The sequence below is a fragment of the Choloepus didactylus genome, chromosome 2 (genome assembly GCF_015220235.1).
Source record: "Choloepus didactylus isolate mChoDid1 chromosome 2, mChoDid1.pri, whole genome shotgun sequence".
Classification (NCBI taxonomy): domain Eukaryota; kingdom Metazoa; phylum Chordata; class Mammalia; order Pilosa; family Megalonychidae; genus Choloepus; species Choloepus didactylus.
In genome coordinates, this window is record NC_051308.1 from 180765306 (window position 1) to 180782263 (window position 16958).

At 40.7% G+C, this 16958-nt stretch overlaps 1 protein-coding gene across 2 annotated transcripts in view; it reads left to right on the forward strand.

The window, feature by feature from the left end:
* JAK1 (Janus kinase 1) overlaps positions 1-16958 on the forward strand; it is a 136960-nt gene that overhangs the window by 95186 nt on the left and 24816 nt on the right. For both annotated transcript variants that reach the window (XM_037827013.1, XM_037827014.1), the window contains exons 5-11: positions 594-747; positions 4450-4613; positions 6373-6715; positions 8079-8264; positions 12048-12205; positions 14456-14579; positions 16001-16187. In XM_037827013.1, coding sequence (XP_037682941.1) covers positions 594-747; positions 4450-4613; positions 6373-6715; positions 8079-8264; positions 12048-12205; positions 14456-14579; positions 16001-16187 — 1316 coding nt within the window. The remainder of the gene's footprint in view (positions 1-593; positions 748-4449; positions 4614-6372; positions 6716-8078; positions 8265-12047; positions 12206-14455; positions 14580-16000; positions 16188-16958) is intronic.

Sequence of the window (16958 nt, forward strand, 5' to 3'; positions counted from 1 at the left end):
AACAACAACCTGGGAAATAGGAAACATTGATATATTAACTGTACGTCTTGATTATAGGATGAAAATAGATTTCAGAGATGCTATAACGTGAACAAAGTATGCCTTGGATTTGAGGAAGGATGGCATTAGCAGTGCATCTCTGATGGTAAAGGCAAAGGGAGTTACTGGGATAACATCTAATTCTAGTCAGCAGATATTTTCATGTTTGGAAAGATGTGGTGGAAAGTTGGAGGAGCTAAAAGTTGGGTCCTATACTGTCTTTGTGATTTTAAGGAAATCATTTTATCTCCCTGAGTCCTAGAGGAGGTGCTGACAGGAGGCTCTTCACAGAGTGCTTGTAAGAATGAACAGTAAAGGACCTTATAAACAATGAAGTGCCACCCAGATGAAACGTTTGCCTGCTTGTTTTCAAATCTCTGACAGACTGAGTAGCTGGAACCCAGAATTGAGGGATGTTAAGAAAGGAACTGTCGAAGTTTTCTCAGGGAAGTGTAGCCTCCAGCACTGCTCCCTCTGGGGAGAACCAGGGCACCTCTCTGACTTGTACCAAGGTCTCCTTTCCCACAATTGATGCTCATTTTCCTGCCTTCCAGGTTCTATTTCACCAACTGGCATGGGACCAATGACAGTGAGCAGTCAGTATGGCGACATTCTCCAAAGAAGCAGAAAAATGGCTATGAGAAAAAAAAAGTTCCGGATGCAACCCCTCTCCTTGATGCCAGCTCGCTGGAGTATCTGTTTGCTCAGGTACGAAGTTTGGGCCCAAGAGAACCCATGGGTGAGTTTGTCCCATGGGTGACACATTATAGGGCTCAGGTTCCCTGGTGCATACCTCCTGCTGCTACTGAACTTGATGGTAGCTAGGACACTATATGGCCTGTTCTGTGGGAAGTTCTTGGCATACCTGGACTTGCTCCAAGTGAGAATGGGAAGGCAACAATTCAGTGCCCTGAAGGGATGGTTAACCCACTTGTTAGACACTAGAAAAAAGCCAAAAGAGAAATTAGAATCATCTGAAATTCTATTACTCTGAGAAAACTAACGTGTTTTTATATGTTTCCTGATTTTGCCATGCAAAAATATGTGTGTGTATATATGTATATATATACACACACTATGTATTATATATTTTTTAAAAGCAATATGTTAGTTTGTATCATTTTATAAACTTCTTTATTATTCATCCTATTTTTATTCATTCTATTAATCATCCTTCATGTGTCAACTAGAAATATAGATCTTTGTTATTTTAATGTCCACTTAATCATTCATTCATTCAACAAATGTTTAGCACGCATCTGTATAGTGTTTGTCTCAGGCACTTGCCAAGGCAGTGGAGATCCTGTGGTGAACCAAATAGAAGGGGTCCTTGCTTACATCAGACACATAATCAGGTTGGACAAGTAGAAAATAAGCAAATAAATAAAATATTGAAATAATACACCAAAAATTGTGAGAAGTGCTATGAAGGAACAAACTTTTGTGATCGAGAGTATTGGAAGGTTTGAATGGATGGATCTGCTTTAAATAGTGTGATCAGAGAAGGTCTCTTGAGGCGGTAACATTTATACTGAATCTTGAAGAATTAAAACAGAGTCATCAGTTCTAAGGAAGGGATGGGGAAAGGTAGGCATTTGAGTAATGAGGCTGGAGTCCAAAGGAAAGGCCATTATTTATTTAACTAATCTATTTCTGGACATTGTAGGTTTTTCTCAGTTTTTCTCTATTATGCTGTTGTGAACAACCTTATACATATGTTGTGAACAACCTTATACATACGTGTTTACATATGTGCTCCATTTATTGTTTCCTTGGGATATAGTTTTAGACATGGGATTTTTGTGTCCGAGTTATGTCCCATTTAGGGCTTTAGTTGCTGGTTGCAGATTATCTCCTTTCCATCCATACCTTAGTACTGGCCTCAGAGATATTACACAGTCCTGGGCAGATAGTTTGTTGGAAGAAACAAATAAACTGGCTACTTTCCGATTCATCTTTTTTGTATTCACCTTCCCTGTTTTATTTATCCATGTCTGAGATTTATTCTTCTACTTTTCTTTGGAGCAGAGGTGTAAAGGAAGAGATGGGCCATACTTCAAGGAATGAGTGTTGCATTAGAATCTGACTTTTCTGGAGGGTCAGGAATGAGTTATTTGAGGTAGTTGTGCAGTGAATGTTTGCAGAAAATTGCAACCAAACAAAATAGTTTCAGATTTTGTTCTGCCCTTTGCACTTTGGCCTTGCCAGCTTAGATCATGGTTTTTGGTCCTCATAGTTTGTGGAAATGGTCAGTGACCTTTCCTTACCTGACAGAAATAAAAGGTCTTATTGTGGAAAGAAGGGGGACTACAGCAGTGGGAACCTCTACCCCCAAACCATTAAACTGAAGTCCCTTTATTTAGTTTATTTATATAGGAACACCTACTCCAGAATTTTTGCCAATCCTGTTCAAAGCTATAGAAAGTTCACGGTCCCTACAATCTTCTATACTTTGTCAATCAGCAAAAACTGAGTGTTTTGAGAATACTAGTGTTGGAGTCAGACAGATCTAGGTTTGAATCTGTCTGACCACTCACTAGGCCCCAGGCTCCTATTGTTCTCTATCCTTTTACCTGACTTCATATATTTGACTTATATATATATTTTTTTTAAATCATTATTTTATTGAGATATATTCACATACCACGCAGTCATACAAAACAAATCGTACTTTCGATTGTTTACAGTACCATTACATAGTTGTACATTCATCACCTAAATCAATCCCTGACACCTTCATTAGCACATACACAAAAATAACAAGAATAATAATTAGAGTGAAAAAGAGCAATTGAAGTAAAAAAGAACACTGGGTACCTTTGTCTGTTTGTTTCCTTCCCCTATTTTTCTACTCATCCATCCATAAACTAGACAAAGTGGAGTGTGGTCCTTATGGCTTTCCCAATCCCATTGTCACCCCTCATAAGCTACATTTTTATACAACTGTCTTCGAGATTCATGGGTTCTGGGTTGTAGTTTGATAGTTTCAGGTATCCACCACCAGCTACCCCAATTCTTTAGAACCTAAAAAGGGTTGTCTAAAGTGTGCGTAAGAGTGCCCTCCAGAGTGACCTCTCGGCTCGTTTTGGAATCTCTCTGCCACTGAAGCTTATTTCATTTCCTTTCACATCCCCCTTTTGGTCAAGAAGATGTTCTCCGTCCCACGATGCCAGGTCTACATTCCTCCCTGGGAGTCATATTCTACGTTGCCAGGGAGATTCACTCCCCTGGGTGTCTGATGCCACGTAGGGGGGAGGACAGTGATTTCACCTTTCAAGTTGGCTTAGCCAGAGAGAGAGGGCCACATCTGAGCAACAAAGAGGCATTCAGGAGGAGACTCTTAGGCACAAAAATAGGGAGGCCTAGCCTCTCCTTTGCAGCAACCTTGACTTATATTTTATAATTACCTGACATTATACATTTATATTTATTTATTCTTTTCTTTCTCTTTAGAATGAAATCTCCATGAGGTCAGGGTCTTGGTTTGGTTTTATTGCTGTGTCCCTAGCACCTGGAATAACATTTGGCCCATGATTGGTCCTCAATTACCAAACGAGTGAATGAAGTTCCTTACCCTTTTAGTGTTTCAAAATACTTACCTATTAGATGGAGATGATGATGTTAGCACCTACCTCCTGTGCTTGCTGGTGGGATTAAGTAATTAGTAAAAGGAGCCTTGCACAGTGTCTTATGCTGAGGTTTGGGTTTAATAAGTGGGAGCCAGTTTTGACATTATCATCATGACTCTGTAGAGGGCAGGTGGTAGGCACTGATTTTTTAGTCTTGTTTTATTTTTAGTTGGCTCTTGGAATGCTGTGCAGCTCCGTCAGTGAAAGGGTATATTTTGGTGATATATTTCACTATTGGAAACTTGAATAGCAGATGTTGAAAAAATTTGTTTGTGGTAATTATGTACTATAGAATGTGGATTCCCTCCCTTTTTGATAAATCTGTATTAGAGTAGGGGATGGTGCCTTGTCAACATTATACTCCCAGTTCCTAGACTAGGATATCTCCATATGTGTTTGTGAAATTAAAGAACAATCAGTTCCAGCTAAGTGTCACCTTCCCTTGCCCCAGTGCCAGTCCACTATGTCCTGCTTTTCAGCATCATTGATACCGGAAGCCCCTTGAATGGAATTCATGCATTTATACCGTTAACCAGCCCATAGCACAGTGCTCAGTAAATATTTGTTAAATGACTGAATTAACCTGAGGAGAACCTTTCCCTGAGCCCCTTTATGCCCAGCTTTGTTGAAAAGGAACTTTGATCCCAGGGAAACTGTAAATCTGATTAATCTAATTGCTGTACTGCTTTTCTAAGGAGTACCTTCCTCTCAAGGTCAGAAACATGGTTTGGGCTTTTGAAACATAAGTGGTCATTAGTTTCTTCTCACCTTCTCTCCAAAGGGACAGTATGATTTGGTCAAATGCCTGGCTCCCATTCGAGACCCCAAGACTGAGCAGGATGGTCATGATATTGAGAACGAGTGTCTGGGAATGGCCGTCCTGGCCATCTCACACTATGCCATGATGAAGAAGATGCAGTTGCCAGAACTTCCCAAGGACATCAGGTAAACCTGTTTGGCAGGCTGCAGAACTGATTGGGAATGGTATTATTTTTACATGTTCGTGTACATCCAATTTTACCACTGCCAGCTCTGGCTGGTACCAGATCTCTGAAAAGCCCAAATCTTATTTAGAATACTTAGAAAAGGTAGCACAATTATAGTTGTGTCCTGATTTTGAATGCTGGCTGATAACCTCAACTTTGTACTAGGATGAAAATTCTGGGTTTGGGCTGTCAGTCAAATTAGTAGTTGTAGGTTCTTCCCCTCCATTCCTACCCATGGCGTTCATTGCCGTTTCTAACTGTGTTTTGTCTTTTTGTGCTGCACACATCTTAAAATCCTTCTCCATATAGAGTAGGCAGCTACTGCCATCCCCAGCCTGAACTATAAGTCATAAGACAGCTATTAATTCTGATGCGACAGATGACCAACTGTTAAATTAAGACAGTTGTATTTACTTCAGAATACCTGAGAGCAAGTCTTTGTGAAGGAATACTTAATCTGTATAACCTGCCCATCTCTGAAATATAGTAATATTTTTCTTTACCTGTGGGCTGTTAGGATTGTCCTAAATGAAGACAAGGTAAATTATTTATAGCTGTATCATTTGTGATAAGTGGAGCATATCTTCTCATAAGGTTACTTCTTGTATCTGCTTGCCCTTGGCTGGAATCTGGAGGAAATCTGGTTAATCCTCCCTAATGCGGGGTCTGATTACACACATTCTGTGCTGCTACTGTGTGTATATTAATAATACAGCAGACATTTACTGAGTGTTTACCATACATTCTGTGGCCATCACTTTGAGTTCTTCCTCTTTATTTTTCATGAGACCAAAGTAAAAAATGACAACTCTCCTCTAATCTTCCCTTCTACCACATTGTATTAATCTAAAGGAAAAATTGTGCTATTTTGGGGGGATAAATCCCAAATTTCATAGTTTTCCACTAATATGAAACCATTCACACAGCAAGGTTTACCTTGTACCTTGTGCTGTCTCAGGCCTGGGAGTAATGAGCAGAATGGTCTCCCACTCATTTGGTTCCAAGTGGACTTATTCTTTTTCCATGGGTGAAAATGCTCTTTTTAAAAATGGGTTCTGTTCTGGCAGTGGATACTTGCTGAGAATCTGTTTGTCATCAATACTCTTCCATTAGTGTCTGGATGGGTAACTAATCTTTCAGATTATTTGTTGATCCCTTTAATAATATATCCAGGACATAGTCATATCTTTTATGTTTGATTAGCTTTTATGTGTTTTTCCCATTTCTTATTAAAACAATATGTGATCATCACAATAAAGTTTTAAAACAGACATGCACATGGAACTTATAAAGCGTCTGCGATTCCACCCTGAGATGACCACTCTTGACACCTTTCAGACCTATTTCTAACTGATGCTTGATCTTAGTAATGTTGTGTGTATGTGGGTACTAGTTTATATAAGAAAAGAATGGTAAACCTAATGCAAGAAAAAATACAGATGTCAATTTTGCTACCTGCCATTGATCCCAGAAAATTTGATGATACCTGTAAGACTTCCCATTTTAGTAAATCTGTAGAATATGTACTTTTCTGTTCTCTCTCAGTCCTATTCACTTCCATCTCCTTAACAATTATCATTTAAGATCCTCTAGGAGTAGATCCTCCTGTTTCATTTGGCACCAGATGCAAGGAAGATTTATGGACATAGGTCTATTTCTAAACTATTTCCTGCTAACCTAAACATGAAAAAGAGATATATTTTCTTACTTTCTTTTAGCTACAAGCGATATATTCCAGAAACACTGAATAAATCCATCAGGCAGAGAAACCTCCTCACCAGGATGCGAATAAATAATGTTTTCAAGGATTTCCTAAAGGAATTTAACAACAAGACCATTTGTGACAGCAGTGTGTCCACACACGACCTGAAGGTGAAATATCTGGCTACCTTGGAAACTTTGACAAAACATTACGGTGCTGAAATATTTGAGACACCCATGTTGTTGATTTCATCAGAAAATGAAATGAATCGGCTTCATTCAAATGATAGTGGAAACATTCTCTGCTATGAAGTTATGGTGACTGGAAATCTTGGAATCCAGTGGAGGCAGAAACCAGATGTAAGTGGCTGTAGGTGGCTGATTGGATCAGAACATCTTGTGGGTTACACAATGCATTCTGTTTATAGTGTTGGAATGATCTATTTGCCTGTCCATCTTCCTCATAGACTGAGTTCCTTTAGGATGAAGACCATGTATCATTCATCCTTTATTGTGTCCACATAGCACAAGATCTAAATAAATGTTTGTTGCATTCTATAGGAAAATATAGAAACATAATAACACATAAAATGTGTAATAATATTAATAATACAGCAGACATTTACTGAGTGTTCACCATGTGCCAGGCACATGAATTTTACATATATTAACTCATTTATTTCTCAAAAAAAAAAAAAAAAGACAACAAAACCCTTTGAAGAAAGTACTACTATTATCCCCATTTTAAAGATTCCCACAAAGAGACACAGAGATGAGCACAAAGAGGCACAGAGAATTTTAAGTAATTTGTCGAAGGTCATAACTAATAAGTGATGTTCCAAGAATTGAAGATTGCCTTCTGAAACTTCTTTATCAAGGTATTTGTTGGATGAGGCAAAAGGGCATAGTGGCAAGGCAATAAAGCATGCTATTATAATAGTATTTATAATTTATTATAAAATAAATGTGAGATTCGCTTTCTCCTCCTGTTTTTTTTCTCATGCAAAAATAGCAGTGGCTACCACTGAGTACTTTCTACATAGCAGGAACTCTGTTTATAAGCACTTAATCATCAAAGAACCTTGTGAGGAGGTAGGGACTCTGGTTTATGAATGAGGAAATGGAAGCTCAAAGAAATAACTTGTTAAATAGCTGGCAGAGTAGGATTCTGGTCTCCAGGGTTCATGATACACAAATGTGCGGATATGTATGACTTCTTAGATTGCTCAAGCATGAAATTTATATGTTCTTTTGAAAATCCTGGCTTGAATATTGTTACAAAGTCAAGACAGTTGGTGATTTGATAACTAAATGGAGAAATCCCATGTTCTGTCCTGTCATTTTTGGGATGACTATGTTCTTTGTATTAAAGCACAAATATTAGTCTGGGAGTGAGGCGACCTCATTGTAGATTCATGTCAGTATTACCCTTTCTGAGTTTACATGCATGTTATGTATCATGTAAAGAGTCTGGTCATTGCATGCATTACGGTCTCTTCCAGGTGTAAAATCCCAAGAGTCCCTGATAAAACTCCCACATTCTCCAATTCTGTGGTCCTTAATTGGCAGGCATCAACTCCCCCAATTCCTTTGTAAGTCCAAGCATGCCAACTTTCTCCTTTTTGGACCTAGACTTTGCATTGCTTTGCCAAAGGTATTGACCTTTTATAAATAGAAAATGAAAAAGCCAACTCACCTCTCTCACTTTTATGCATTTTATCAGGTTGTTCCTATTGAAAAGGAAAAAAATAAACTAAAGCGGAAAAAACTGGAAAATAAACACAAGAAGGATGAGGAGAAAAACAAAATCCGGGAAGAGTGGAACAATTTTTCATACTTTCCTGAAATCACTCACATTGTAATAAAAGAGTCTGTGGTCAGCATTAATAAGCAGGACAACAAAAAAATGGTAAGTTAGCTCCAGAAGCTGTTAACCCTAGATCTGGTGATGAAAGGGAGACTTACTAAGGACAGTTATGTAGCATATGGTTTTCAGAGTTCCCATTCCAAAGAGAAAATCTGATGATTGTCTTATGTAAGCCAAAAAGTCCTTATTGCTAATGCATTATCAATGTCAGTTTTTGAGTTACACAGGTACCTTCTGATGCCTTTCTTTGGTCTTGCAAATGTGACTCTATCTTGGGATTTCTGCCTTCTCAAAGGTATTTTAGCATCTATATTTAATTCACAAAAGTTGGTGAATTTGAAGGACGAAAAAGTTAATGAATATCAGTGTTTTCCCCTAATGGCTCTTATATGGCCTTTCTGCTGAGTTGGGTGGGTCATCTAGGGCTACGTCGGTTGGAAGCCCCACTTTGCAGGCTGGTGGCTGTGCCCACAGTGGTGGTCCTTGTCGTGTTCCAGGCATACCTAAGTGACTCTTGGACAGAAGAAGGGTGTCTCACTTCCTCATTTTTGTTATCACTTGACATAATCTAGACAGGCAGACCAGTTTGGCAGGGGAAGTGGGAACCCTGCCAAACAAACGTGTTTGTTTCAGAGAAGTCATGGGCGACAGCAAGTGGAGCAATTGGGATGGTAAGATGGAGGCACTCTCACAGAGTAAAGGGAGTCAACACTAGTGAAATACCATTTTTTGCCTAAATTTTGGCAAATACCATGTCAAAATAATACTCAGTGCTGGACCAGAGTCTGGTGATGTGGTTTGGGGCAGACAGTCACTCTCTTCAACCCAGGGTAGCTGTCTTTTTGGCATAAACATTTTGTTGGCTCTGTATTTCAAGGCTCTTTAAGCCTTGAAAATACTTATATCCTTCCATTCAGGATCTAGGGATCTGTCTTCCAGAAACAGTGAGAAATGTGGCAGGGGTTTATGAATAAGAATATTCTCTCCAGTAGTGTTTACTGTATCAAAATTTTGAAAATAACCTTATTGTACAACAGTAGGAGAGTAGGAAAATAAATCACAATTCATCTGAGTAGTAAAATATCTTATAAACAAATTGCTAAATTCTCTAGAGATCTGGAAAAATGCTTTTTTAAATGGAAAAAAGCAGAATATGAAACTTTACAGCCTGGTGTTAATTTTATTCAAAAAATTTTAAATATATGTATGCATCTACACGTGCACATAAAAATAGCCTAGTATTTACAGCTATTTATGGTGGGATTAGGAGTGATTTTAATTATCTTATTTTTTCCCCAATTTTTAAAAATAAGCATGCAGTGATTTTATCAAGGAAAAAAAAAAAAGACCAAGTAAAGGGAGAAAGAGAAAAGCCCATATTAGATGCTCGTGGAAAGATGAAAAATGGAAGGAGGGAGAAAATAATAATAAGTGCTGTTTATTCAGCATATTATAGATATTGAGCCCTGTGTTATATGCTATGCCTACATTATCTCATTTAATCCTGACAAGAACCTTAGATGTAGGAATATTGGCTCATTTCAAATGGGGAATCTGAGACTTCTTGAAAGGTGTAGAAATTTGTCCATGGTCGCAAAGTGAGCAAGTGGCAGGCATTTAGGCAGCCTCCAGCCTATGCTTTTTGTCTTGCGCAGCTTTGGCTTCTAAGGCATTATCATGTGCAAGGACTCTGTAGTGAGGGAGAAGTTGACATACCTGTGACTTGGCTCTTCAGCATGGCCAGACCTTTAAGGCATGTGGGCAGAATCAGTGGCCAGTTGCTGTGAAACTGCCCCTGTCCTGTCTTGTCTGTGAAGTCCAGCAGTCAGTAGGCTCACCCGTCACGTAAGTCAGAGCACACCCTGGGCATGTGGGCCAGCAACTGTGTGCCAAGCTATAATGCTGTGTGAGGAGCCAGGAGGATTGCAGGAAGAAACAAATACTTGATTTCCCTATTACTTTACTTTTCTTAAAAACACTTACACAGCTCCTACTGTGTGCCAGGTGCTTCCTGTTCTAAAGCACCTTACAAATATCAGTTCTTTGCATTTTCGCATCACTCTGTGAGTTGGGTATATTATTAACACCATGTTTCAGAAGGGGTCACACAGCTTAATTAGGTTAAACCATATGAAATTGCCAATTTGATAATTTTTGATCTATAAAGATGGTGATTTCATATGCTTCAACCTAATAGCAAGTGCAGATGCTGCTGTTTGAATCCAGATGAGCTGACTCCAGAGCTTATGGGTTAACCACTCTGTGATGCTACCTTTCCAGTATCTCGTTCCTGCCTTCCTTCCCTGACATGGGATTTCCAAGCCTTTTGATCAGGCAATTCTTTGCCTGCTGGTCTTTGAGGAAAGCAGCATATTATGTGAGCATATTAGCAGTTCATATCATGAATTTTCTCTTCTTGTTGCCCCTGTTAACATCTCCCACTTCTGTGTACGCTTCTGCTCTTAGGGAACTTACGTGCTTATGTGGTATTCACATGTGGCTGGGTGAGGGACTGGGTGAGTTGCCATACCCAACTCCTTCCTGTCTTATTTCTTGTGTTCTGTCTCCTTTCCCTTTCACGGGTCTCATTTCTGTGTCTGCTCTGCCACCCTCCTCTCCTTCCTTCATGGAAAGGGTCTTATTCTCTAGTGTCGTTTTCCTCTCCCTGAAGCTCAGATGCTTTTTAATATTTTTGTGAGGCAGAGTTCCAGGTTGTGGCCTTGCATGCCTTCCTTCACAGGAGGTAAACCTGGTTGACCCCATGACTCCTGTCAGATGGCTTATCTCTGCTTAGGGCTATATGATCAAGACAGAAATTCCACCTGTCTTCACCTCCAAGCATTTTTCTGATTACTTTCCTTCTATGAAAATGCTCTCTGTTCCATTTTTGCTTTTTTCTCTTACCATTCACCTTCTCCAAACTCTCAGAGGTCCCTGGATTTATTCTAGCTACTTCCTAATTGTATCTGGGACCATTCCTGGATTAAACTTCAGGAGTTTCACTTTGTAGACCAACCCTGTCATGAGATGAAGCCCCTCTGCCTCTGTTTCTGTATCTGTAAAACAGGGATGATGTTGACTCAGTTGGCGATTTAGTGCTAAGACCAGGCTTCCACTTACATACTCTCTGTTCCTTTCACCTCCACTTTTTTTTTTTTAATTTTTTTTAATTTTTTTAATTTTTTTATTTTTTAATCATCATTTTATTGAGATATATTCACATACCACGCAGTCATACAAAACAAATCGTACTTTCGATTGTTTACAGTACCATTACATAGTTGTACATTCATCACCTAAATCAATCCCTGACACCTTCATTAGCACACACACAAAAATAACAAGAATAATAATTAGAGTGAAAAAGAGCAATTGAAGTAAAAAAGAACACTGGGTACCTTTGTCTGTTTGTTTCCTTCCCCTATTTTTCTACTCATCCATCCATAAACTAGACAAAGTGGTCACCTTCACTTTTATGCCTCCACCACCTTCATTCAGGTTTCCTTTTCTACTTTCTGGACTCATGTGGCAGCTTCTCCAAAGATCTCCCTGCCACAAACCTCCCTTCCTCCCCCTGTTCCTTGTCCTCAGACACACTGTACCTCATCTGATAGTTCTGTAGATAGAAAAGTGTGTTGAACAGCCAAAGTCCTATCTAATTAGGTGTAAGGTGGTTCAGTTACTGTTAACAAAAAGGGTTTCTGTTTAGGGTTACATAGTCTTCCTTCTGATTTAAATATCTTGTTCCTCTTCACCTCCCCACGGAGTCAGCTGCTGAAGATGACAGACACAAATTTAATATGGGAATGTCTTCTGTCTCACCAGGAACTGAAGCTCTCTTCCCATGAAGAAGCCCTGTCCTTTGTGTCCCTGGTGGATGGCTACTTCCGGCTCACAGCAGATGCCCATCATTACCTCTGTACTGACGTGGCTCCCCCATTGATTGTCCACAATATACAGAATGGCTGTCACGGTCCAATTTGGTTGGTATTAGAGTCTTTTAAGATGCTTTTGGTGAGGAAAGAACCCATGTTTTAGTTATGGGGCACGTGGCCTCTTCACATAGATTCATCGGTTATTTAGGCTGAGGCCATTTGAACATGTTGATTAGTGCTATTTGCTGCCTACTTTTCCACCCTGGCTGTCCAAACCTTTGTGAGGCTCTCCTGTCAAGTCTCACTTGGATCCTTGTAGCAGCTTATCACCTCTTCCCCCTCACTTGGGTCTCTCCTCACAGTTCAGTCCCCTCATTTCTCTACAACTGACCAAGAAGTGTTTTGCTTCCTAAATTCTTGCTGTGCCAAATACTGTGGGTGATTAAAAAACAAAAGGATACTGATATCAACATCAGTGTAATAAATGGAATCCTGGACAGCTTGCCCGAAAGTGCAGGTTAATGAGGGGACCATGAAGTTGACTAAGCCTCAGTGCTAGAAGGGGTTTTGCAGAATATCTTGTCCCACCTCCATCTCAGAACTGGTAGCCTGTGTTCAAATAACCTCTGGTGATAGGGTACTTAGTACTGCCCTAGGCAACCCCCTAGATTACACCTCTAACAATTACAGCTCTAACAATTACGGATATCCGTGACTTTCTGATGCAGAGTTGAGGTTTGCCTCCCTGTAAGTTCTGCCCGTTCATCTGAGTTCTGCTATTTGAGGCACCCAGATTCAGTTTACTTCCTCTTACATGAGTGCCCTTAGGCAAAGGCAAACAGCTGCTAATTTCTTCTGTGGGTTTCTTCCCAGACCAAAATATGCCTGGGGAAGCATCTCTTCAGCTGCCTTCCACATGACATGGTTCCTACCTTCTTCCCTGTCCCAGTTACCTCTTGAATAAGCAGTTTGTTACTGGTGTGGTCCCTGGCCTTGAGAAGTCCCCAGATTCACAAAGAGACAGACACACAAACAGTTGTGAGTGGGGAGTTGAGCATTGTATTAAAGCGTGTTTCTCAAATATCCCAACCATAGTTCCACTTCATGCTCTGGCACTTGCTGTTCCCCTGGCCTGGAATGTCCTTCCTCTAGAAACTGCATAGCCCCCACTTCCTTCACGTGTCCCTCACATATCTCCTTATCAGTGAAGTCTTCTCTGACCTCTTTCTTCTGCCCTACCCAGCACTTGCTGGCCCTTTACTCTGCTTTATTTTTCATTAGTGGCCCTAATTGCCTCCTAACGTATTTATTTACATATCTAATTGTTTCTTGTCTGACAGCCTTCACCCCCCAGAATATGAGCTTTATCAAGGCAAGGGCACATCTGTTCTGTTCATTGCTTTTCCTTAGCACCCATGACAGGGCCTGACACATTGTAGTAACCAAGTAAATATTTGTAATGAAAGAGCGTTTCATATTCTTTGGGAAGCTGAAACTTATTACCTAAGGATCCCTCTCAAAGTAGGCGGCATTCAAATTGGATTAAACTTTGAGGAATCAGTGACAATTTACCAGGTCATAAAGAGGGACAGGATTTCCCAGGCAAGGGACCAGTATGTGTAAAGGCATGGAGAGGTCAGAGACCATGAAGCAATTGGAAAGTAGCTAATGTCTCTGCCTTTCTAAAACATGTTGACCATATCACTCTTTTACTATCATTCACCCATCAGGTGCCAGTAACCTCATTCATTGGTTTATTTAATAAGTATTCAGTGACCTCTGAGTGACTGATAAGTCTTAGGGATACATGGCATGTAAATCAGGCAAGTTCCTTACTAATATCTTTCTCATTCTCATTGATTTATTCATTCAACATGTATTTGTTAAATGCTTGCTATGAGCTAGACCTTTTCTGGTTACTGGGGATATAGCAGTGAACAAAACAATTTCAAATTCCTGCCTTTCTGAGGCTCTTGTTCTCATTGTGCTGGTTCGGGATGGTGGGGAAGGGTGGGATCCCACCATTGCATTGTTGACAGCCCCCAATCACCAGCCTTGGGGAGGCTCTTCTGGCTAGATCTGGGTACAGCTTTTGTAGGGAACTTGGGGACACACAGGGCTTAGTGGCCTCGGCAGGAGATTGAGTCCTCATCTAGACCTTGGAAGCTTGATCTGTGTTGTGGCTCCCCAGGATCTCCACATGTCTCCTCTGTCATGTCAGAGAGGACTTTAGGACTCAGGGCAGGTAATGTGATGGGGCTGTAAGACGTGAGGCAGCTCAGAGAAGTGGATATCCTGGGGGCTTAGAGTGCTCTTGCTTGGTGTGAGCTCTTTCTTCCTTTCCCTCTCCCCCTCCAGCACAGAGTATGCTATCAACAAATTGCGGCAAGAAGGAAGTGAGGAGGGGATGTATGTGCTGAGATGGAGCTGCACTGACTTTGACAACATCCTCATGACCGTCACCTGCTTTGAAAAGTCTGAGGTCAGTCAGGACACTGGCTAAGCCATGTGGTCCAGGAACTGCTTCAGGGAGGACCACCTTGATGGGAATGGGTAGAAAAATCTGGGTCTCTGAAAAGATCTGTGGAGAGTGCTGGCAAGGGCAACCACTCTCCAAAAGGAGGCTGCTCCCAAGCAGCCAGAGCCCATCCCCTTTCCTCCACATGACCCCATCCTCCTCAGTGGGACCCATGGCAGGGGTCCCCTGCGGCTCTGTAAGATAGTACATGACCAAGAGACCAGTTCACATCAAGTACTTTGGGAGTTTAGTATAATTATATAATTTATTTTATACTCAGTGTCAAGTTCATCATTCATCATGTCACCTTATTAGTGTTGCCCAACCCAATTTTCCCTAAATGGTAGCTTCTGACAGTTTAACAAATTGCTGTCCCATGTTTTGACGTGAATAGTCTATTAGTAATTCAGGTGTCGCTGGAAGCAAGAAATGATGTGTGAGAAACCCTGAAGGCTAAGATATGAGCCAGAATTCTTAACTTTACCTCACTAGACCATTCATATGTTATTTATGTAATTGTTTTAAATACAATAAATAGAATATTTCAAAAGATGATGAGTTTTACAGAATTAGTCCAAGTACATACATTAGTATTGATGGCTTCAACATGAACTGGGAGAACCAGGGCAGGGGAGGCTCTTGTGAGACAGATATTAGTACTTTAGCCTATTGTAGACTTCAGATGTAGGAAAGTAAAGTACTTGAGAGTCCCTGGGGGACTGGACTCAGTCAAGGGTGGGAAGAGGAAATGTTGGAAGGAACCCAGCGCTGCCAGGTATCCTGGGTGAAGTCTCCAGAGGCCACTCCCTGCCCAGGGTGTTCCTGTACAGCTGGGCCTAGTGGCTGATACGGGCTTGGTGGCTTAGAACCTTTCAACTTGTTACCTTAACAGGGTACCTGTTTTCTTTATTCATCAGTCTTTGGAGGAAGTTAAATATTTTTAACACAGATGGATCCATGAGACAGCCCAACCTTCTCCTGAGATGGAACCACCCAAGTCCTGTGCCATACCAAAAATGTCAGTGATTCAGTCACATGGCCTACCTGATGTCAGATTACATGGGGGAAACAGTGATGCTGTTCTGGAAATAACTGATGTCTCCGTAGTATTACCTCTCTCATTTCATCAGTGTTTTTTCCTTGACCCCCTCTTTATTATTGATTCATTGGTTGGTAAATTTTTTAATTTATAATCCATTTCTGAATAATTTTGGATCTACAGAAAAGTTACAGAGATGGTACAGAGTTTCTGTACTCCCTTCATCCAGCTTCCCCTAATGTTACCATCTCTCATATCCATGGTTTATGATACTTTTATTAGGGTTATGACCCTCACATGACCCCTTTTAAATGAAATAGATTTTGATCATTTTCTTGAATGACAGGTGCTGGGTGGCCAGAAGCAGTTCAAGAACTTTCAGATCGAGGTACAGAAGGGCCGCTACAGCCTGCATGGGTCAGACCACAGCTTCCCCAGCCTGGGAGACCTCATGAACCACCTCAAGAAGCAGATCCTGCGCACGGACAACATCAGCTTTGTGCTAAAACGCTGCTGCCAGCCCAAACCCCGAGGTTTGTTTCCTCAGGCCAGGGCCAGACCTTATCCCCTTGGTGATGCCCTTTGCCCTTCAGTGCTGCTTGCCTTGCTCCAAGACCCAAATCAATCAAAAGATGCTGGCTGGCTTAAAGAAAATGGGTCCTTCTCACTTTTCTAGGTGTTTTTTGTTGAGTTTTGTTACAAATCTGTTCCCAATTCAAATCCCATTCCTCAAGCAATTCAGCATTTTCTACCAAAAAGACCTTTTTTTTTTAGCATCTCAATTCGGCTGCAGAAGGAGGTATGCTTAGGGCTAATAAGCAGAAATTCACTTCTTTTTTCTTTAAGATAACATGTCTCAGAGTTGCCCTGTCATTGCATTCTAGATGCAAAGAATCAAAAATGCATAAGACCCTGTCACTGTTCTCCAAGAGTTTCCACACTAATGCAGAAAATGTTGCGTATAAATAAGGTCACTGCAGTATGTGATGAACATTTTCATCAACACATATATATTCATAACCAAGAGTCACAAAGGAGGGATGGTTAAAATCCCTGAATCGTATGGAAGGCTGCATGGAGGAGGCAGGTCTTGATCTCCGTGTAGGTCAATGAGCAGGAGGTTTCCAGTTAGATAAGGGTTTCCAGCAGGGCAGAGAGCACATGCAGAGGCACAATGGCAAGCAAAAGCAGGGGCTGCAGAAAGATTCTAAAAGGCTATTGTTTTAAGTGAAGTTGGAAAGAAGAGAGGGAGGGGATGAACTGGGAAAGGGTAGATTTTAGATTATGGGGGCCCTTGGATGCCA